At 51.2% G+C, this 23,977-nt stretch overlaps 2 protein-coding genes across 2 annotated transcripts in view; both read right to left on the reverse strand.

Moving 5' to 3' along the window:
• Positions 1-7,051, reverse strand: part of TPO (thyroid peroxidase) — a 38,288-nt gene extending 31,237 nt beyond the window's left edge. The window contains exons 1-2 of the mRNA XM_060027645.1: positions 6,975-7,051; positions 765-859 (exon numbers count right to left, since the gene is read on the reverse strand). Coding sequence (XP_059883628.1) covers positions 765-858 — 94 coding nt within the window. The 5' untranslated portion in view covers position 859; positions 6,975-7,051. The remainder of the gene's footprint in view (positions 1-764; positions 860-6,974) is intronic.
• A 6,006-nt stretch (positions 7,052-13,057) lies between these two features.
• SNTG2 (syntrophin gamma 2) overlaps positions 13,058-23,977 on the reverse strand; it is a 197,772-nt gene continuing 186,852 nt past the window's right edge. Inside the window, exons 16-17 of the mRNA XM_060027648.1 lie at positions 19,721-19,831; positions 13,058-13,189 (exon numbers count right to left, since the gene is read on the reverse strand). Of these exons, the coding sequence (XP_059883631.1) occupies positions 13,058-13,189; positions 19,721-19,831 (243 nt within the window). The remainder of the gene's footprint in view (positions 13,190-19,720; positions 19,832-23,977) is intronic.

Below are 23,977 nucleotides of genomic sequence, written 5' to 3' on the forward strand. Positions count from 1 at the left end.
ACGGGTCTGCAAAGGACTCTGGTGCAACTGCTCATGTGGCCCTGAGGCCCCCGTGTTCAATGAAACTGGAGACTCCGCGGCTCTCAGCAGGAGACACCCTGGGGTGGACGTGGCTGCGTGGACTCAGGCCGCCCATCAGGCCTGGAGGGTGATCGAGGGGCCCGGGGCTCGGGGGAGAGGCCAGGGGAGCAGAATGTCCAGCCCTGAAGAGTCCAGAGGGGCGAGCCTGCCCGGGGGGCCCGTGTTGCAGAGGCTGGTGACCAGAGAGCATCCTCGAAACGCCCTCCGACACCCTGCTCCCGTCACATCCCTTCTCCGTGTTTGGGACCTTTTTTTCCTTTTTTTTCAAAACAGAAGCAGAGTTTGAGCTGTGATGATTTCAACCACAGCATAGCTATACCTTTCTTAATGGAATTTGACATTGTAGCACCCTGATTCCAGAAAATACAGCACAGAAGTGATTTAATGAAAAATGATTTTGTGATACAGGAACAAACAACTACGCCCAAAGAAATGTTTTTCAAATATATGAGTAGGTAAAAATGGAAATTTTCTATTGTGTAATCATAGGAAAATCAGTTATTTTTCAGAAAGAATTGTATTCTAATCCTTCTAAACTCAAGAATTATTGTTCTTTTCTTGGAAAGTGAAAGAGACACTGAAGAGGTCTTACCTGATTCTGGAGAACCCTCGATGCTTCCTGTTCTGGTTGCTGGGAACAATAACGTTATGATTTCAGAAGACCATAATTTATTGTTACTCACCCCAAAAGAGGTCCTTGTGTCTCAGGATGAAAGAGAAGACAGCTCCGGCACAGGCCACGGCCAGCGTGGTGCCCAGGACGGCACGAGCTCCCATCCTGAAGAGGAATTGAGAGCATCAGGTGGTCAAGGGCACGGTCAGCCGCTCAGTTAGAGTCCCTGCTGACGACCCTCCACGCGCTAGTCCCTGCGAGGCAGCTGCTCTCAGAAGCTTGGGTCTGAGCGCTGGGGGGTTCTGACCCACATGTCTGTGGTGTGGACAGGCCTTACCCGCCCAACTATTTGAAAACAGATCCCTCCTCTTGGGCAGCTGTGGTCACCAGAATAGCTCAGTGACAACCTGTTTTATTTCATGGTGATGCCCTAATGCCATAAAACTTCTGGGGATAATTACAGGGAATAAAACAAATCTATTTCCCATAACACATCTCTGTAGAATTTTAAAAAATGAATAATACAAGGAATTTAGCCTTTAGAAAAGAGGTAAATAAAATTTCTAAATGCACATGGGATTTCCTACAACATTCTTTTTCCTGCCTATAAACTGATTTCAGAATTACGGAGCTGTTAAGACAAAGCAAAAATTCCAAATCCATCGTTTCCATTTTCCCAGTTTTTCTTCTCCTAGCCTCGGATGTTCTGCTGCTATCTTGGGGCCACGAACTTTGTTAAACGGGGTGCGGCTGACAGGGCATCCTGGGTGGAATACGTGTCAGGGCCTGCTGACCTGTGAACCGCCCTGGCCGCACCTGCCGGCCGCGCTCTCTGCACTGAGGTCACAGGAAACCTAACCGTCGTCAGCCCCGCGGCTCTGCTCAGACAGCCTCCCAGATGTGCCCTGAGCCCGCAGAACAGCCTCCCTTGAACTGCTTTACAAGTTTCAGTGATGGATTTCTCTCAGAAAAAGGAAAGCCAAAATGTTTCACAGCCAGACCCTCTCCTCCACTCAGCCAGAGGTAGGTGTACAGGACAGGTGACCCTGGACGTGCCCGGCTGCCCAGGGCCTGGCCTCCCGCTATAAGGAGGCTCCAGGCTCCACTCCCCGCCCACGTCACTGGGCTGGACCGGCTCCCGTTCCTGGGTTGGCTGGACGTTTACCTCTGTGTTTGCACAGAAGGCCGTGTGCTGGCCAGGTGTGCGTCCATGTGAGGTTGAACCTCTGGTCCTGGAATGAGGAAGAAAGGGAAAGAAGGCATATGTGTCGGGAAAGAAGAAACCAAGTGCAACCGGCCCCTCGTAACGCTCGCACTGTCCTCTCTCTCGCTTCTCTGAGCTAAACACCTTATGAGAAAGAGCAGGTTCATCTTCAGAGGCAGCGGCTCCAGGAAGCCCGGCCGATGCCCTGCATCCCGTCTCTGAGAGGGCGTGAAGCACGTCTCCGGGTCTGTGGAGAGCGTGGGGTTCCTGGACCTCTCCACTGCCCGTCTGAGTGTTGGGTTTCTTCTACAGGAAAATCACTCCTCTTCTTCCTGCTCTTTTTCACTCTCTTCTTGGGGCCTTATTCAAACCTGGGGATACGCTCCCTCCAGGAAAGCTGAGGTTAGACGCTAACACGTGTGCGAGGCATCGGGACATAGTTGAAGCACAAGAACGTCACGATTAGCACAGGAAAGGTCAGTTTGAAAGTAACACAGTAAATGAGTTAGAAAAGCAGGTGGGCAATCGTCAACAGTCATGGCAATTTCTCCCTGAAATGGTGGGAACAGGCTGAGACAGTGAGATGAAGGGCAAGACTCCAGGCCCCTTCACAGCAAAGCGGGGACTTGGTGACTTGCTTCCCTGGGAGCAGGGAGGGGGCAGAGCCGGGGCCCCGCCAGGCTGAGTTGCTGGCCTGAAGTCGTGGAGATCCCGCTTCTGACTCTGGGGAACCGGGTGAGAGAAGCAGAGGTGACTGTTGGGGTTTGGACGCTGGACTTGAGGCACTGGAGCTGTGCCCAGGCAGCCAGCTGGGGGCATTTGGAAACACACTTTCGTAACTTTGGGTGGAATTTGCCTGAAGAGAGTCGTGAACATAGATGAGGCAGCTGGATGTGACGTGCGGGATGGTTCAGGGAGCACACAGGGACGCAGAGGAGTCTCTTTACTGGGACACCAGCTGCTGTCGGCCTGTGTTTAGGGCCCTGGACGTGAGGACGGTCCCAGTGGAGACCGGATGTTCCTCTGAGTCCTTGGCTGGCTCAGGGCAGACGCTCAGACGGGTGGCCTTGTGCACACAGCCTCAGAGGCCAGCGCCTTGACGTAACTGTTTCCACGGGCATCTCGTGCCGGCTGGCTGCGCCCAGGAACAGCAAGTCCTTGTGCTCAAGTCGCCCTCCACGACCGGGCCCAAGATGTTCCGTGACTCGCGTCAGAGCCTGGAGTTTGCGTGGTGCCCTGTGGGGATGAAGCACCCACGTCCCACTGAGCCTTCTAGAGGTTCCAGCTCACTGGTGTCCCCACCCCACGTCCTCACACGAGGGCTCAGAATAGCACAGGGTTGAGCAAAACACATCAGCCTGAGATGGAATCCTGGAGCTGACGCTTCGCTCTTGCCGGTGCGCTGAGGCTTTTACTGTCCGCGCTCCCAGCCCTGCCCCGAAGCGGAGGGTCCCAAACAAAGGTCCTCTTCCTCCAGAAGAGACAGAAGAAGGTCGCATCATTCTTCTTCCTTTAGTGAATTTGAATCGCTCCAAGGGGTGATAGAAATGTTAGCGGGTGTTAAGGCGGCATGTGCTTTTCCGGTTTATTAAACGTTCTGACGAGCTCAGTTTTATATTGTGCGTTAAGAACACTGATATTTGGCGAGTTACAGACAAAAAACGATAGGACTCTCCTGAAACACCTGTATCATTTAACTAACTGCTTAAAGACAATCTAGGAAAGGGTATCTTTGGGGAGACTTTTAAAAAGCAATTGTGCCCTTTTCAAAAAGAAATAAAGAAAACATTTTGGCTTTTGTTAAAGTAACAGTTACACAAGGAAACCTATCTGCTTGGTCAGTCTGGAAAAACCAGCTCAGGGTTGCACTTTCGAGAGGTATTCGTTGCATTTCCAGCTGCCTTTGAAGGGCCCAGAGCATGTGCCCTTTCAATGTTCTGCTAAAACATTCTCCAGCTTCAGGTAGTGAGACGTTGACAGCCCCTCACCACATACGCACACATCCCAGTCGGTCACGAGGACTGTGGGAATTTATTGATGTGACCGTCTTTCTAAAGGTATTTTAAAAGTCACGGTGCATATGATTTGCCCATGTTCACGTACACAGAAATGAAAGCCCCAGGACGTGTGTCCTGAAGCTTCTGAAGGATGTGTCCTACATTAATAATTGTGTTCCCCGCCGTCCGTCGCCCCAGGACCTGGGTCCCCTGCACGCTGTGTGTGACTCTCCATCTCTACACCTGGAGAAGTGGATGCTTCTTGGTCGTCCCCTGAACACATATGAAATGGGGGGAGGTGACAACTAAATACATCTGGATGTTCCCTCTGCCCACGACCTTCCAAACGAAGACGGGGTCACGTGATCCGCCTCCTTTGAAAACATCGTGTCCAGAGTGAGACGTGGCCTCACCTCCTTCCCGGACCCCAGGGTGCTGGGGCGTGTCCCGTGGGCTGGAGACGGCGTCTTCCCTGTGTCCCTACTGTCCTCTGCGTGTCTGCGTGTCTGTGTCCTGACCTCCTCTTCCTACAGGGACACCAGTCCTCCTGGGCTGGGCCCCTTCTGAAGAGCTCACTTTACCCACATTACCTCCTTAAAGACCCTAACTGCACACACGTCCTGAGGTTCTGGGGGTCAGGGTTTTGGCATGTGAACTTTGGGGGGGCGTGGTGCAGCCCATCCAGGCTGCAGTGAGGTGCAGCGAGTCCCCTCCCGCTGGGTCCCCGCGCAGGGGCCCAGTGTCCTCTCGCTCCAGCACCAAAGGGAGCAGAGCCGCTGTGCACGTTCCTACCCGCCGAGGAGAAGATGCGCCCTCACGGCTGTGTGCGAGAGGCAGCCGGACCCAGCGACCACGCATGGCCGGTCTGCCCACATGGGCTCCGTGTGAAGACCTGTGTGTCCGCGGGCCCTGCGCCTTCCGATTCCAGTTCACGTGCGACTCTTGGGAGCGCTCTGTGCCGGGGAAGTGCGTGGCCTCCTGCCACGTGTAGGTAGGTGGACCCTCCCGCCCACGGTGATGGTGGCATCCTGTGGGACGCCGGCGTGGTCCTTCTCGGGTCACTCGAGCCTCCCGGACTCTGGCCCCCAGGCCACGTGGGCAGAGCCAGCCTGGGGACGTCGCTGGTCTACATTCTGGGTGAGGCTAGCGGTCCATGCCCAGGGCTCTGAGTGGGAGAAGCGCTCAGTGCCCACTCAGCTGATGGGACCACAGGTGTAGGCTCGGCCACGGCAGCTGGGGCCTTGCCTCGACACCGCGCTCTGCGATTCGAGCGCCCGAGGGCCCTCCCGCCTGCCTGCTGTGCTTTGCTCTGTGGGTTGCTAGCTCAGCAGGGCCTCTGGGCAAAGGCTCGCCCTGGGGCTCCCCGCTCCCGCCAACCCCGACCCTCCCCACCGGCCCCCGGAGGAATCTGGAATTTACCCTGAGAGACGAGTGCCCGGAGCCCTGCCACTGCAGAGACGTCGTCCCCGGGTGGAGCCCGGTGGCCGGGTTCGAGGCGGGTGTGGCAGCCGTGCCCTCGGGCGTCAGATCCCAGTTCCCGCTGGAGGTGCGGGGTGCTCCTGGGCGCCAGCGGGATGGAGGGGCATGGGGCACAGGGAGCGGGGGACGGGCACGGCTGTGCAGGGTCTTCTCCTCTGGGGACATCGGTGCTGAGTCGTCCCCAGAGGTGGCCTTGCTGGGCCGACTTGGAGCCCAAATGCTGGAGGCCTCTGCGATCTCACAGCCCCGCTCCCTGCACGCGGGGGCACCTGGACCGAAGCTCTCTGCCTTTCGGACAAGGAAGGGGATGCTCTGTCCAGGTCGAGGAGAGACACCCACAGCGCAGGGCCCAGGGGACCAGCCAGAGTCCCCACCAGGCCCGAGGACGGGTAGGACAGGGGAGACTCTGTAAGCGGGCTTTTCATTTTGCTTGTGTGGCTTGCAGCTGTTGCCACCAGGACACGTGATTAGAAAGCGGCCTCTCTATTTATATTTTTGTTAAAGATAAGAGGAATTTTTTAAAAAGTTCTCCTTTAGGTTTAGTCATTAGTGACTGACTTGCCAAGACATGAAGAGAGTCTGTGTGAATGTTTGATTCTTGCCGATAAAAATCCTGAATAAACTCACACCTACAATGAACGCATCACCAGTTTCATTGAAACGTGAAGTAAACTTACATTTTCACTTAGACTGCTGGGCGAATTCGCACATTATAATGGAGCGGTTCTTCTTCTCAGACACTTGCACAGTCAAGTCACAAGTATTTCTGGTTTTCAGGTGCAGCTGTATGTGTTTTCTGTAACCCAGGAGCCCCCCTACCAATTTAATAACTTTGCAAAATGAGTTTTCTGAATGTAAGAAGCTTGCTAACAAGGACAGAAGGTCAAGTGCTGTATGAAGGATGGAAACTAAAGTCCACGGTGTCCAGGCTGAAAAGGGCTCTCCAGCCGGAAGCCCCGCGTTTCAGGTTGTGGTTTCGTGTGGGAAAAGCGGGTAACTTTCCTGGTAAGCGGTAATAATCGCCTAATTCAGAGAATCTACAGAGACACCATGCTGTAGCAAACATGGCCACTGTCGCCGCTGACCTCCGTCCCTGTCAGCGCTGACCTTTGTCACCGTGCCTGCTGACCCTGGTCACTGTCACCGCTGACCTCCGTCCCTGTCAGCGCTGACCTTTGTCACCGTGCCTGCTGACCCTGGTCACTGTCACCGCTGACCTCCGTCCCTGTCAGTGCTGACCTTGTCTCTGTCACTGCTGACCCTGTCACTGTCAGCAATGACCCGAGGCCGTTTCAGTGCTGATAGCGTCTGCTGACCCAGGAGAGGCCCAACTTCCCAGAATAAAAGCCCAAGGAAGCAGCAGCTGAGCCTCCAGCCTCAGGAGTGGGACGGCCCACAGCCCTGGCTGCAGGGGTCAGAGTTTAGGGCTGAGCGAGCGTCGGGGGCATCGGATCCCAGCCCTGCCGTCGGAGTCCCGGAAGCTCAGAGGGAGAAGCCAGGCTCCCCAGGGGTCAGCTTCCGGGCACTGAGGCAGGAGGGGCCCCCGAGCCCGACCCCCGCGCTCTCCCCAGCCTCTCCCGTCACCTGCCTGTCACCGTACCTGGAGGGTGCGCCCAGCCCTGTGGATCGGGGCCAGCTTTGTGACTGTGAGCCCCTTGGTGTCCGAGCCGCTCCACGACATCCGACCCGATGGCAACGTTTGTTTTCCTTTCTCAGTTAGAAGATCCTCAAACCGAGAGTCTGCCCCGGGGAACGGGTGGGGCTGTGTCCTCAGCGTCACCTCTCCAGGTTCTGGAAACAGAATCCATGTTTATTTCTGAAATTGCCTTCCCCCTGCTCCATACACACATGTACACACACTCACACATGTATGCACACACACGTGTACACACACCCACGCGCATGCACTCACACATGCACACACGTACACACACTCACACGTGTACACACACACGTAGGCTCCCATGCAGGCACACACAGGCAGGAGCACGCACACACATGTACACACACACGCACGCACGCTCACACGTGTACACACACACATCTGTGCACACACACGCACATGTACACACACGTGCAGGCACATTTTACTCTTGTGGAGCTCGTGAGTCTCCCACCAAACCCGAGACGAAGACGGTGCTCAGGGCAGGCAGGTTCTCTGTGTGTGTGCGTCAAGGTAGAAAATACCGCCTGCCTGGAGGAAACCGGGACATCGAGTTCCCTGGAGGAAACACGTGGGTGTGCTTTCTGCTTTGCATTCGCTTTGAGTTCCAGTTTTAAAGGAACAGTTTATTCTAGGAGAACATTTTTTCTCAGGAAAAGTATGTATTACTTAATATTCTTGTCTCTCACCGTGGTGTTAATTTACTGTTGGGTACCAATGACGCATGTATCCTTTTTCCAACCAAACTCTGTCTTATCTATGTTGTCATCGCCAGAACATAAACCACCTTTCAGGAGAGCTGTGCTCGTGCTTCTGCACCGCTGTCTGTCACGCTGCCACGGCCCTCGGGAAGTTCTTTAGAAGCGTGCATTTGGTTTTCTTTCATTGCCAGAAGCATTTAAGGTTGCTCAGTTCTGAAATACCATTGGTTGATCTCGGGACGTTACCTGTGGTTAAATGCCTTAATTCTCCACTCTGGGGAGAGAGGGGGAGTGGGGAGGGGGGCTCGGGCCTGGGTTTGGCTCAGAAGGCGCGGCCCTGCTTGTTTACGGCCTGGGCCTTGGCCGCGCAGTAGGGCTGTGTCCATGGCCACCTCTGGGCCCCCCTGGCAGGAGCACCGTCACCTGGCCGCCACCCCTGGCCCTTCGGCGCTGAGAGTGCCCGGTGCCCTGCGGGTGACATCGACACGGGGCCCAGGTCCAGGAGCTCCAGGAGGATCACTGCTCCATGGTAAGTGGAAGGCCGTCCCGGGTCACTTCTAGGCAGAAATGGAACCTCTGAGGACACGAGCCAAAGCCCCTTAATGACCTGTTTGCTCAAATCAGACAGACTTGTAGGAATGTCCCTCGTGGACTGTCTGAAAGGGCAGAAAGGCCGCTCAGTCCCGTTTGTGTGGACTCGTGCGGCGGCTTCTCCTGCAAGGAGTGGAAGAGGGGCACATTTTTTATAAAAGCACTTGGCACTGGGTGACCGGCTGAAGGTCAGAGCTGGGCTTCGCTCCCGGCAGGCGTTTGGGGAGGACAGGCTGGCCCTGCGGGCGAAAGGGGACTGTGCACCCCACTTCCAGGGGCCTCGGGGCCGGGCTGTACTTAAGTGGACAGCTGGACCCCAGACGGCAGAGCCGGGGCCTCCTTCCTCTTTCTCTTCCCAGGTGTAGGGGGACCTGTGAGCTGATACCTCCCACCCCAGCCCGGGTAGGAGGCACCTGTCAGAGCTCAGCCTGCACCCAATGCCCAGGAGACACACTCGAGGGACACAAGCGTCCTGAATGAAAGACTCAGGACCTCACTCCCAAGGGACTGAGGGAAACACGCGTCCCCTGTGACTGGAAATAGCCTCCTGGGTCCTCACCTCCATCTCCGCTTCTCCTCACCTCCATCTCCGCTTTTCCTCACCTCCATCTCCGCTTCTCCTCACCTTCCGGAGACAAGCTGGACAGCATTTGGCTGAATCTTGGCTCTAAGTTTACCTCATGCTGCGCTTTGCAGCTGAGGCCATTTAGCAAAACAAGGGAATATCGCAGAATCGTGGTTAGCAAGCAGCCTCAACAAACACAGAAATAGAACTTAGAATCCGAAGCCTGATGGAGCTGTAGGGTTGAAAATACTGAGTGATTCCTGCCTCTGAATACATTTTCATGGGATGGCGTAGATGCTGTAAACCAGAATAGAGCCTCTCTTCCATCATGAAGACGAGTTTTTAATCCACCACTTACTCTGCTAACGCAGACCCAAGTTAAGAGTGTGATTTTTTCATCTTCTACATGTTCTATCAGCAATTTGTGATGGAAGTAATTTGATGCAATTTACTTCATGATAATTTTTTCTTTTTAAAATTTGAAAATGGGGAAAAAAAAGAATGAAAAAACTCACTAATCAATCTTTTTGTGTCGATGTTTAAAATTCGCATGCATCTATTTAAAAGATAAATCTACAAATGAAAGGGCTCACCTTTTCAGGTGTGCTGTTCTTTCCAAAGAACTCCTCTGTCAACAATGTTGCATAAATGTTTTCAGATATTCTCTGCTGAAAGTTAGACCCTAAAGGGCCAACATTTGGTTCTACTAGATAGGGAAAGCCCAACACAGCAGGGACTGTTTCCCTGAGAGGTCGTGGGTTGGTAAGTCTGTAACACACTTCGAAAATTCATTATCCACGACTAACAACAAAAGACGAACTCAGCCAAAAATTCCGCCGGGTCAGTGAAAACGAAAAGGAACACACACACAAAAGCCTGGGGCTGGCCGGGGTTGTCCCGTGGCCGGAGGGGCAGGAGGGTTTATGATGGAGGTGACCAGAGGTCCCGCCAGGGAGGAGCTGGTGACACGGCTGCAGCACAGGAACTGGACTCGAGGGGGTTTCCAGTTCCTCGCATTCCAGCAGTTTGGGCATAAAGAGCGTCTCTGTCCAGACTGGATCCTCGTGACCTTATGAAGCAGAGAGCGTCCAAAGCCTTGACCCCGAGAGCAGTTTGTCCGAGGAGGCCTGCTGCTGATTCAACGTCCTGGAGGCCTTGCTCCCTTGTTTCAGAGCACCCAGAATACGTATTCAGGACTCCCCGTTGGAACTGTGGCTCCAGTCTGGGGAACACGGCAAAGGTTTTTGTCTGCTTGGCTCACCGCTGCAGTCCTGGTTCTAGAATACTCTTTGATTAGGGGCAGAAATCCATTTGAGAGCGGTTCACCCACAACCCCGTGAGCGGAAGCCCTGGACGGCTCTGAAATCCTGAGCAGGGAGAAACCTGCTGATGCTGCAGCTGATTCTTCTCAGCGTTACTCTACCTGCGTCCCAACGCATGCAATGGGCAGGGAGAGGGAAAGGGTGAGAGAAGCAGAGGCCAGGTGGGTGACGGTGCTGCTTCTTCCGTTCAGCTGAAGAGTCTTCAAAGGTGGTTTTTCTTCCCAAGGGGAGAAAAGAGTTCTAAACCAACACAGCCATTTCTATACCTATTAGCATAAAATGATGCTAATTTATCACACTTAGCATATTACTTATGAATTTGAAATGGACGCTGTAGACATACTGTAGGTAGCAGCTTACTTTATCTTTTAGAACGCCGTTCATATTTTCCTTGAATATTCTGAGGCTATATATGTTCCTCTCACCATTGTTTGGGGTTTCAGGCATGACCAACAATTGTATGTCAGTGCACATGTTGGAATACATTCAGGCTTGGGAACTTCAATTATCCATTGACCTTTGAAATTAATGACACCAAAAATACAGAGGAAAACAAAATTAACAAAAGAAAAAATTAATGACAAGGGGAATAACAGTGAGACTGAAGGCTGGGCGGGGAGTTCCTACAACTGTGAACACGACCCTGAACTCTCTGTGCCTGAATTACCTGCAACAGTTAATGGTTAATGGCCCTGAGCAGAGCAGGGGTTTCTCAGTGCTTTCTGAACAAAGAAAAGAATGTCTTCTGGGACACAGCTGTGAGTCACCTGCACTTCAAAAAGTCACGAAAGTCTGTCCAGACTGTCACCACTTGGAGAAAAAAAATACAAAAGCTGTATAAAGCCAGTTACATTTGTGTTCCTCCTTATTGCTATGACTGTTTCTGGAAGCCAAGCCCCCAGGGTGCTGGTGTCTGGAAGCAGCGCCTCTGGGAGCTGATGAGGCCACGCGGGTGGAGCCTCATGAGATTGGTGACCTTATAGCACCCCTTCCTCCGGGTGAGGACACAGCGAGAAGACGCCATCTGAACCGGGAAGAGGGGTTGGAGTCTGCAGACGCCTTGATCTCAGACTTCGGCCTCCAGAACTGGGAGAAATGAGTGTCTGTGGTTTGTAAGCCCCCAGTCTGTGGTTTCTGTTACAGCAGCCCGAACAGACTAAGACGCTCACTCTTATCCAAATTTCCAAGTAAGCACTGTTTCATCAAGAGTGAGGAAATTCTAAGTCATGTGGGTATTGCCTTTGAGTTTTAAAATAAAAACACACAAAAAAGGACACTATAGGCCAGATTCTGGAAATCCTGCTAACGTGGTACAACTACCATCGCATTTATGAATGGTCCAGGGCTTTAAAGTAAACCAGCTTCCTAGTTACTATACAAAAATCTAGAATTCCTAACCTGTGGTAGACAGTCGTAGTTTATACAAAACGTGTTATATTACAAAATGATGCCTATTTGGAACCAATATGCCAACGTTCTTCTGGAAGCATGAAGGCCACATCCCATGTCTGAACTGACCCACGAGGGTGGATCTCCGCTACTGCCTCGGCCGCCGTCACCTGTCACGTTGGCCTTCTGAGGCCACCTGGCCTCGTCCGAGCCCACAGCCTGCACTGGGTCCTCAGCCGCCTCTTGCTGTGGCTGTAGGACCAGCCACAGCGCCTGCCCCGAAGAACCTTCCGCAAGTGTTTGTTGAATAAATAAACCTACCATCAGCGGTTCACCTCAGACCTCCACGTTTTCCTCACACCAGCTCTGTTGACTCTGTCTCCCTGGATTTGGAGTCTTTTAACCTCAGTGTAGTGCTGTCTTCTAGAACATACGCTGTGCTAGTTTTATCCCAGGGTTAGCCAGCTGGGAGCTTTACAAAGTTTCTAGGGTGCATTTTCACCAATCCCGTCTCTCTTTCTGACTTAGCTGTGCTTCTGATGGGTGGCCTGTGTCCCTTTCCCCGCCACCGCAAGTCTGCAGGGCTGCCGAGTGGCCCAGTGTTCACTTGTCCACGTTGGCCATGGTGGGCAGAAAGGCCTCCTGAGGTGGGAATCCTGTGTCCACAGCCCTGTGTCCAGCAGGGTCTTGGCCACTGAGAGGAAAAGGCTTTTCTGAGTGAAATCAAGTTGGCCGCCAATGACCCCTGCATCTTTTTATCTTTCTCTTTATATATATATATATATATATATATATATATATAGTGGTGTGGATCTGTTAATCCCAAACTCCCAGTTTATCCCTCCCACCCACCTTTTCCCCTTTGGTAACCGTAAGTTTGTTTCTATGTCTGTGGGTCTGTTTCTGTTTTGTAAATGAGTTCGTTTGGAACATTGTTAAGATTCCACATGTCAGTGATATCATATGATATTTGTCTTCCTCTGACTTACTTCACTTAGTTGGATCATCCCTAGTTGCTGTACAGCACAGAGAACTATATCCAATGTCCTGGGATAAACCATGGTGGAAATCCAAAGGAGAACTTGCCATTCTTGGGGAAAATAAAAGTGATGACGCTCTGGGGCTCTTCGACTGTAAGGAGATAGAAATGGAAACGAGATGTGGGTCTTAGCGGCGTGTGTGCTGTTGGCGCCTCCACGTGTCTGGAGGACTGTGGTGACGCGGCTTACTTCACAGGGAAGGCGAGTTTTCTCAGCCACAGCTTTGCCTGAGCGGAGGCTGTGCTCCTTGTCAGATGCAACAAGTCCGACCCATCTCTGGAAACTAGTGACATGTTTTATTGGTATCACAACTATAGGATCATTATAAAATCACACAAAGTCGCAATATTGTGCAGGAAATATTCATTTCTTAAGAAAATAATTTAAATTTCAGACTCAACAGAAGCACTGCTCAGCTGCTATACAGGTACTTTCTGGCAATACTCTGACTGTCTATAAATACCGGATCCACCGAGGCCACCTTCGCTGCTATGAAGGAGTGAATGCAGTGTAGAACAGCCGTCAGATCCTGAAACTCCAGCTCCTGCAAGAAAAAACAGAATGTACTTATATATTATAAATATTAGAAAAACACATGACAGAAAATTTAACAGATTCTATGTTCTTAGAACCACAAGGAAGTTACTCAAGTAAGTACAAATACACACGAACTAAGAAAGGCGGCTGTAAACATGAACACACTGGCTTTCTGGGTTTTTTGCACGGATATCCTGACGATTGGGTTTAATTCGTGATTTTCTTGTAACTAACACAGGTCAGCGCTCAGGTCCTCTTCCGCATCCTGACTCCATCTGTGCCGGGCTTTCAGTCACCTGACCGGCAGCACCAGGTCGGGACTCCGGCCTCCACTGCAGCCTGTCAGAGCTCTCACACAGCAGGGCTCACCGTGTTCCCAGTTTAGCAGAATGAACCGTGCTACACCCTGTGTGTGTGCATGTGCGCCTGTGCACATGCGTGAACGTATGTGCACACCTGTGCCCCTGTACTTATGTGCCCGTGTGTGTACGCTCTGCACGCACGTGTGCCTGTGTGCGTGCGCGCACACGTGTGCTGTAAGTGTTCGTGCACATGGATGTGTGTGTCCGCGTGCTCGGCAGGTGAGCTAGAGGCTGGGGCACATGGCCAGCAAGTTCTATCTCATGTTCTGTGAGTTTCACCCACTGAACCCTGTCACCCAGTTACTTTCCTCTGCAATTTATTTGTCCCAGTGAGCTCGATTTTTATAAAGTCTTTTAACATTTCATGGTGGCTGAAACACTGATTTTAAATATGATCTACAGCTTGGCATAATTATCAGATTTTAAGTGTTTTAATACCTTGATCTTTTCCTTAATTAGCGGAAACTCTCAGGAAGCCATGAGGGTCTATACTGGCCTCGTCAAACTATGAAGACTGAGGTCACCCAAACCTGAGAAAACATTTCTTCTTTTATGATCCTTACTCTCAGGAATGTTCCATCTATCACAAGGGTGACACTTTCAATGAACGTGTAAGTGTTAACGTTGCCCGGATGTCCTCAATACATCTCCTCGCGCAGAAATCACATTTCCTTAGGGCACTACCTCTATTTCCATCTTGCTGCGCAAACTGCAGACATGTGTCCAAAACTGTCTGTGAGATGACAGACAGCCCTTCCGAGCAGCGGTAGCCATCCTGGGCTTTTAGTTTTCGTTAATTGTCATCTAATGGCCCAGTGCACGAGGGGGAAAGTTTAAAGTCTGTAACCGTTTAAGAGACCAGTTTCCACTCAGCTGTAGCAATTCAGACACAGACTGTATTTCAAGGGGAGCCTTAACCACTGCCCTTCCCAAAGAATTCAACATGGAAGCCGATCAAAGCTATACTTGAAAGAGATTATTGTTAAATAAATGAACGAGTCTCTAGGATAAGTGAATACGCGCTGTAATTTCCCTTAGAAAACGCCCCCAAGGAGTGTAACTGGATGTGACAATTAGCAGGGATAACCAAGCACAGAACACAATCTACCACGTGTTATTCTGCAGGGAACTCAGCTCGGGGCCCAGCCGCTGAGTGTGGAGACAGGCCCACTGAGGGGATCAGATACGGGTCTCCCACCTGTGGACTCTGCGGCCCAGGCAGTGCTGTGCCAGGGCCTCTGAGCTGCAGCATTTGCTGATGGCTGTGGTGTTTGTAAATACTCCCCACGGACTGATGACAGGCTGGCAAAGTTCCTGAAACGTCACCGAGTGGCTCCCCGTGGGGTGTGATGCACACGGCCCCGGACGGAGCCGGGCCAGCACAGGAGGCGTGGAGGGAAGGCGTGGCTTCCGGTACAGCATCGGTACCTAGCCAACGCCGGTCCTCTTCCAGCCGTCTGTTAATAGAGCATCGTCAGCCTCAAAGGTCAGAAGTGAAGTAGGACACGCCGAGTAAAGTGCCAAGTTCATCTTCCAGAGGAGGAAATGGCGGTTTTAGGGGTTTAAGTAACTTCTGCGAGGTGACGAGGCGGACTAGTCACAGAACTGGCACCGAAATCCAGGACAAACTGGTGCAATGGGCCCTCGCTGTTTCCTGACAAAACCTTCCAGAAGAAACCTAGTGCACTAGCTCTTACACCGAGCGGTCCTGAGGCATCAGCACCTCTTGGGAGCATCCTGGAAAAGCAGATTCTCAGGCCGCATCCCCCGTGGTGCCTGGTGGTCTGTGTGCCCCTCGGAGACGGAGGCTCTGCGTAGGGGATGTCGTCCTGGAGGAGCTCAGGGAGCAGGGTGGTACCTCACAGAGGCACCCGGGCCTCATCAACCCCGGAGGAGACGCGTCCAGTGGGCGCGGCTGGGGCCCCAGAGCGGGTGGAGGGGAGGGGCTGGCTGCGGCTGAGCTGCCCTGGAGGCATCCAGCAGGCATGTGGCGGGTGGAGCCGGGCAGGGAGAAGGGTTCAAGTGCAAGGTGACGCAGAAGCTGCCGCGAGTCATCCGGGAGGTCCAGAGAAGATATTCCATAGCACGGCTACACTGGACCACTGATCTTCCATATGCAGACAGAACCGCCCTGCATTGGAAGTACTGCCACCTAGGACTCGCATAGCTGGAGAGGAGAAGCCCATTCCTGGCTTCGAAGCTTCAAGGACAGGCTGACTCTCTTGGTGGAAGAAACATTCACGTACTGAGGTCTGGGGAGGTCGTTGTGGCTTGTTCGTGAATTAACGTAAACTTTATGCCGACTTGAACAATCTGTTTTGTACCATATTGAACATATATTGTGATGCCAGTGCTTCTCTCCTGGGCTGGTCGTGGGGATGAGGCAGTCGTGCTTAGGAAGGACTGAGCACAGCGGCGGCTTGTAACGTAACGGGTGCGATAAAAGATCCCCCCGCCCGCCGGCCGCGGTGAAGGCCTGACGGCCCAGGAAGGCTCGGAGGGAGGGGTGGGTCCCCAGGCAGGTGTCGTAACCAAGACGACCCTTGCACAGAGACCCTCGGACACAGCAAACCTTTGACCGATGTTTTCCAAGCAAATGTCTACGGGAAGCACAACGTCCAGGAAGAAAGCCGAGAAGTGGCGTCAGAGGCCAGCAGGTGAGAAGCGGCGAGGCGGCCGGGTGATGCTGGGCTCTAACCTGGATGCAGCGGGACTGGTGCACCTTCCCTGTCCCCATGCGGAGGAGGGGCACCTTACTGGCCGACCACGCAGGGGACCTGGGAGGGAGGAAGGAGGGAAGAAAGGGAGCGAGGAAGGGAAAAGAAGAGCAAAGAAAGGAAAGCTCTGCTCCGTTCCAGCTTCCGGGAGAACAGATTAAGGCCAATTTCAGACCCATATTTGGAAGGGGCTGCACTCGCGTGTCCCCTATTCTGTCGAGGCCCCGCTTCACTCCATCTTCAGGAGGAACCTGGCCTTGTCTCCCTCCACCATCTCTCCACAATCCGACGCCGCCACGGTTACTCGCTGAAGCCGGCAGCGGCGTGATGTACCCCTGCTCAGCCGCCGCCGTCCACGTCTGACCGTCTGTGCGACTCGCGACGCCGAGGCCGTTTCCAGTGGAGTTTATGCTCCCGGATCATCACAGAGTGAAGAACACCCGCCTCTGTTCCTCCTAAAGACAGAATTCTTCTTCATCACACAGTGCGCTGCCTTCAACGACCAGCATCCGCCTCGTGGATTCTCAACTGGGCTCGCCGGAAACCTTCGTGTGCAGAGGTCTGTAGCCGTCGGGGATTTTCACGATAATTGGAACAATTTTTTCCTTGGAAACTGATAACAATTTTTGTGAGTGTATCTGGTAGTTCTTTCAATACTAACTTGCTCTTTCTTTCTTCATTAATTTATTCATTTAAAACACATTTACTAAGTTCTGAAGATAAAAAGCTAAAGAAAAGCTGCCCTTGACGGCTCAGTCTAGAGGCAGAAATGAAATCATAGAGGAACGTGTAAAATACAAACAACGGGCATAGGAAAGGGGTCGGGGGTAGAAGGGCACCGTCCCTCCCTGCAGTGGACCCCGAATTCAGTCCTTGTAACTTAACTGTGATTCGCTTATAACCTATTAAGTAGATCAGCAGGCAAGTAAATCCTTCATTTCAGAAAGCTTCTTTATGCTACACTCTTCATTTAGGAGAAAGGTGTAGAAAACAGGAAAGCAAATGCTTTCTTTAAAAAAGACTGCAGCCCCAAAGCTCCAGCCATTGGCCTCACTGTGGGCTCAGCCCACGTCCCGGAACCGCACAACGTTTTTGTAAATAATGGATAGAAAAAATAACCTCCCCTCTGTGCTCCCAAAGCCCCAGAAACCCTCCCTCGGACGCATTTTCTCTTCATGTTCATCCCTGAGGCGGCGATCGTTAAACATCCCATGAAGATTCTCAATAAACACTCAAAGGTTAACTGCTCCACGGCTATCACTCCCGTAACGAAACTCAATGAATAGGAATCGTTTTCTCTGAAACTCTCGGTTCACTGAGGACATCATGCCACTCTCCCTTCCACTGGCCATAGCCCTGGGTCCTATTCAGAATTCAGCGCCCGGCTCCTGGTTTAAGTCCAGCGGTAGCTACAGGTGTTCTCACGGGTTCTAGATTCCTGATTGGCGTTTCCAACCTTCCCTCTGTCTCACAAGCTGTAATAAACGCAGAACCTCAGCCTGAAGCAGTTTTTTCAAACCGCCGCCCGTGCTTATTAGAGGCTCTCCACGTGCACGTTTCCTGCTCCGTGTGACAACATGGAAACTACTTTTGTCCCGTTTCATCCCCACTTGCAAGGCCCCGGGAGGGGCCTGAGCAAGGGGCCCCTGGTTGTTGTGCTACCTGCTGAGACCTCGGCCCCCCTCTGCCCTACTCTCTCGCACCCCACGGCCCCGGAGGGGAGGCACGGGGGGCTGCTGGAGGTCCTAGGATCTGGGGGGAGGGTTCATGTGGACATGGGTTCAGTTTGGGTCTCCTGGGAGGTGTGATGTGTCTGATACTCATTTCTGTGTCTAGTTAGCTTACCGCATTTGCAATTTTGTATATTTTTTCATAAAGAGACACCTGCAGACTGTTTAAGCTTCAATTCTGCAAATCCTGTATCCGCCCCTATGGCCTCCACGACTCTCTAGAACTTTCTCTTTGCCTGAAAATGGAAACTGAAGCTGCCTAAACTGAGGGCCACAAAGAAACCGAGTCTGCTTCAGTACACACGCCCCAAAGTTTACGCCACCTGTTTCAGACTGTCTGGTTTAGACCATCCAATGCCTCTACCCCCTTTACCAACACAGATAACCAAGAGTTGACTAAACATCAAAAAATAAATACTTTTAAATCGAATGAAACAGGAGTCCCTGTGAAAAGGGACTCCAGGTGCCACGTGACCGTGTCCTGGGACATCAGGTGCTCTGACAAAGTCCCTGGAACCCGTGAGCACAGGAACCCAAGGTGCACTGCGGGGCTAGCTTCCTAAGTGGCCCCCCGGCTCACACGGATGGCATAGGACCTGAGCCTGGAAGGGGTCCTGGGGCTCCTCCCGGCCGCAGTCCCTAGGGTGAAGGGCCAAACAATGCGTCAGCAGAGGAGGATCTGCTGTGATAGCCGCATCCATGCAGATCAAGTACCAAACACACGGTACAATCGCTTCCAGCCTCCCTCCCTCTCCCCGCTCTCCTCGGACCCCCCTCTGCTGGTGGCAATGTCCACTGGACTCCGCTCAGGGTGGCGTGACTGAGAGTGGCCACGTCTCCATCACAGCCCAGGGACCCGTGTTCCTGCCAGCATCACTGTCCCATTGGCTGCCCTGTTGTTCACCTCCAGACCCAAAAGCCTTGACAGTGGTTACGGTCTGATTTGATTTCATCCACTCCCTAAACAGAATAATGTCAAGCGTTTCTGCACAATCTCAGTTTTACTTAAAAAGTAGATGTGGTTAAAAAAAAAAAGTAGATGTGGTGCACTATCTCATTAACCTCAGTGAAGAGGTGTTAAAAATTGACACAGTATTCGGATATAACAATGTCACAGGAGCTGTGTCCCTCTGATGGATTTCATCAAAAAGTGCGTGCAAAGTGCTGACAGTCAGTTTCCAAACAATATGTGTTTGTAGGTTTTGCGTTTTTGTTTTCTCTTTCTTTTGGTTTTGTGTATGGAACTTATCCTTCAGTTTGTCTTTAGTTTATATTAAAACTGGGTTGTTGACAACACAGTTATACATAAAGTAAGGAAAACATCAACAGTTGCTCATAGTAAAACGATAGTTCAATGCAATGACTTTGTAAGTTATGTCAAGATCCTCTGAATTAACAGAGCAGTTTGCTCCTGGTACCACAGACAATCCATCACTTAAGGCGGTTCGTAAAACTCTTCCTTTAAGGACCGACTTCCCCTGTATTTTTAAATATTGTTTTCTGCTAATACTGACTAAGCAAGTTGTGACTTTCAGTGGAACCAAATAATGTTTCGATGATTTTACAGTTTTAGGACATTAAAGCCTCTAACGGGAGACATACTACGGGCTCTCGTGACATCCTTGCTGATCTCTGAGGAGGGTTCCCACTCCGATTCTGATTATTTTCCCTCCACCCTCGGACGCTTGGTTACTCGGGCGAGGCTGGGCTCAGGTGGGTGAGCTCCTACCTTCATCTCGATCTGCTTGGTGTCCGGATTCTGAAACAGCAGCTTCACCCGAGCTTTCCCATCATCTGAAGATCCTTTCAGCTGAGAGAATTTAAACCTCCAGAGCACATTCTGTAAAGGAAGGCAATTATTAGTGGTTTAGACACAAGAGCTCACTTCTTTCACTAACATCTGTCAATATGTTAAATAATCTATTTAAATAAATGCAGACATTTTCTCCGTTATCTTATGTACACTGAGCACGTGGTGACTTAGAATCTCCACCTTCTCTTTCCGAGTATAAGAGACTGAGCCCCTCAAACCACCAGACTTCCTGGGGGTCCCTCCCGTCAAGTTCCAAGGAGGCTGTCCTGGTGCCCGAGCGCCCAGGCCCCTGTGGTCTCCTCTTCAATCCATGCTACCCGCACCGCCTTTCTCCTGGGTTTTCCTTAACGTTTAAAAGCATCATAAGCGCTTTGCTCCCTTTTCTTCTTGTAAAGCTTAAAAGAATCCACTGCAAGGGCCAGGTCTGGCTACACAGAGTACACGAGACGCGGTGAGCAGTGCAGAGAAAATGAAAACCTTTCTCCCGCCCCCTCCTCAGGCTAAGTTCCAATCACTCAATGTTGGTTTCTCCTGAGCCAAGCTGAAAAACGTAGGTGCTATTACCTCTTAATACTAGTGCAACAATTGCTTCATGTTTGCTAAGGTACTTTAGAGATGATGTGTGCTCTATGAACACTTACTCTTCAATTAAAAAAGAAAGGCTGCGGCAAATAAAGACTTGGCTGCCTTTTATAAAAGATAGCCTTTAATTATAGACTCGTTATGGTAATAAATCTTTATCTTCCCAGAAAGAATCCCAAGAGAGGACAGCATTATTTTTTAGCAAGCTATAAGTTTGTATTAAAAGCATTTATTTTGAAATAATGAACATACGTTTCTCTAAGTATCACAAAAGGCCAAGAGGCTGGGACGTGGGCAGAGTTTCAGAGGCGCTGTCATCCCATCAGCTCCTCGGCCCGTGTGTTCATACTCGCACTGGCCTCGAGGCTCCTGGCACATGTTTCTTTTATATTGAATCTTGCAGCGGAACAGAGGCTCTGCAGCTCGCGGTCAAGTGTCACCACGTATATTCCTTCTCGATGCCGAGGAGTTGGAACCCCGTGGGGTCTCGGGGAACAGTGACTCCAGTGCTTGCACTTTCACGCTAAGTCCCCACTCGGGCACCAGGGCCCTCTCAGGTCAGAGTCACTGGACCCACCCAGGATGAAGCCGCTAGAAGCCGCTTCCATCAGCACTGCGGTAGCCGAGGCTGCAGGAGGGCTGCTGGCCCACTGACATAAGCCAGAGGACAAACCACAGCAACAGCACAGCCCAGCCAGGAGGACCCGGCACCGGAGATGAGACCGGCGGCGGCGGGGAGTGCTCTCAGGCCGCCTGCGACGCCCCCTCCCGGGCAGCTCCCATCTCCCAGGGCGTCGCCCCGGCTTGCCCTTGGAGGGCAGGGAAAGACGGCTGTGATTTCAGCCTCAAGGATTTTGTGGAAACAGCCCAAATCTCACCTGCCTTTAAAACTACCCACCCTCCAGCTGTCCTGCCAGGAACCTGTGATCACAGGGGCGTGTATCCGGAGGAGCCGGAGGCATCTGACAGCATATAATGGTTTGCGAAATTCCTCACCAAATAAGCGAGACCGGGACTGCTCTGAGAACATCACCTGGTGTTCAAATTTGCTTATGAAGAAGAACAGCTCAGTGGTCGTAAGATTCTAGGAATAACCTACCCAACCATCATTTACATGGTATCATAAGCGGCTGTCAAAAAAAAAAAAAGGCAAGATGAGCAACAGGACTTAGAAACAGGGCAGCAAGTGCGGGGAAACAGCTAAAATTGTGGACGGAGGGGGCCATGGGGCGTGAGAGTGATAAGGGGCAGTTCAGAGGACTGCTTTTCCATGACACATCTGTTGGTACTAATAAGCCTTTTAACACTTTGTACACGTATAATTTCGATTAAGGTAAAAATTAATAATATTCATTCTAATCATGAGAAAACCACCAGGCAAATCCCAACAGAGGGGCAAATTCTACAAAATACTGAACACCTGACCACTGCTCTTCAGAACTGTCAAGCTCATCAGATACCAGGAAGTGTGAGAAACTGTCACAGTCAAGAGACATGGCAACTAAACGTTATACGGTATCCTGGATGCGATGTGGGAAGAGAAGGGGGCGTGAGGTAGAAACTAAGGAAATCTGAATAAAGTGTCGACTTCATTCATGATAATTTATCAATATTGGTCCACTAATAGTTACAAATGTACCATACTAATGTAACTTGTTAATAATAAAGGAAACTACGGGCAGGATATATTGGGAAAAAAATAGTATAGACAAAAAAGTGCAGCAATCCCTGTGAAAGCCCTGCTTGTCGTTTGAAGAATCCACAGTGGTCCTTACGATGCAGTCCTTCAGCTGCATCATCGTTAGCTGTTTGGTACGTTATTTTTACACTGAAGCTGTCCTGCAAGGTGATATGAGGGAAATGAAGCTTGTGAGACGTACACACACAGCTCCTTTGCTTAAAATCATGCTCTCATGTCACGTGGTGGCCCATCTGGGGTGAGGTAAGATGTCCTAAATGTGGGAGCTGGAGGACAGCCTTCGGGGGCGGCCCCCTTCCCTTCCCGCAATCAGGAATCTTCAAGTCACTAATGGTGGCCTCTCGGAACTCTTTCTCAACTTCTAAGTACCTATAAACGGTAATTTTTATTTAAGAAAAGAATTCCCCATTGCCATTATGGATGACATTTCTCCACATTTTATCTACAAGTGGTTCCAGGTAACAGTCTAACTTGAGGACTCTGAGCTTTGCTGTGCGACTGGACTTTCCAGGCCAGAACCTGACACGCTGTCCACTCACAGCTCAGAGATGTCGCCTTGACTGACCGCTAAGCCCAGCAATGTCCTGGCTGGTTCAGCAGCCTCGGGATGTGTTTGGAGGGGCCCTGGGTCTCCCCGCCAGCCGTCTGAAGGCTGGAGGGAACCCTGATCTCTAGAACTCAATCTTGGAAGACAGAAAATGTCTTTCCAGCATTTCAGTAATTAAAGAACAGTTTTACAGTTAAGCGAGTGTTACAGGAAACATGCTAACGTTTATGTTTTATTTTTATGACTCTGCAGGGGGTTAATGATGATAACCTTCCTCTGTAGCAAATCTGAATTATTTTAATTATTATTACACACTGATAGTGGATAATTGACATAAATTGATAATAAACTGATAATTATAAAAACATTCAACAAATAACCCAACTAGCGGTTCCAGAGACTTTACGAGAAAAGGATGAGACACTAGAGCAGATTCACCAGTTGGCATTTTCCTGGGCAGTCCTGTGGAATCCCTCTTCACTCCTCCACTCAGGCCAGAGCCAACTCTTCATTTCCCCTCCTATGGGAAAGTCAACTCCCGGTTTTTTCCCCAAAACTATTCTTTCTGTTCCTCCACCTCGGTCTCAGCTCAGCCCTGCAGCATCGTCAAGTTTCAGCCTAACAAGCGGGTGACGTAGGGGCTGAGGCCCGTGACGAGGACCACCCCCCACCCCCGATACAGAGATGTCAGTTTTCTGCTGTGCACGGGGACCATCAGAAGGTAACAAGAAAATGTGGATGCACGTTGACATTTAGAGGCAAGGCGAACGCCCCAAGTAATAAGTAAACATGGAGAGAATTTCCCTTTGTTTCCAGGTCCCAAACATTTGATGCCGTGCACACGGGCAGCAGCAGAGTCCGCGGCCCGTGGAGGACACGCAGCCCGGAGGAGGGGCTGGTCCGTGGCCCCGTCCACGTGTGGTCTGAGGTCCACACGCAGTTTTCTAAGTCTTGTTACGTCCTCTCCCACTTCTGCTTAATTACAGCGCAGATGGGGCATTGGTTGGCCCTAAACCAGAGGGATCAATACAAAATAGGTCAGTTTGGAAATGGGCAGAGATGTACTTCTTTTCTATCAGGGAAGTGCGGGGGCCACCAAAGATGGAGTTCTAGTTCATTCTGGCTTAATATTTTAAGAATAGTTTGGAAATTTAAAAATATTAGATAATGATCTTCTTACTTACTTTGTAAGTGCAGAAAAAATTTCCAGGTCAAACGTATTTCTTCTCCCCTGTGATTTCAGATCTTCTCAGCTTAACTCATCTTTATCAATGTTGAAAAGGAGAATTGATGGTGAATGAACTCATGCTTGGAAATAACTGCTCAGCTCTCCTCTGCCAGGCAC

This window comes from Delphinus delphis, chromosome 12 (genome assembly GCF_949987515.2).
Source record: "Delphinus delphis chromosome 12, mDelDel1.2, whole genome shotgun sequence".
NCBI lineage: Eukaryota > Metazoa > Chordata > Mammalia > Artiodactyla > Delphinidae > Delphinus > Delphinus delphis.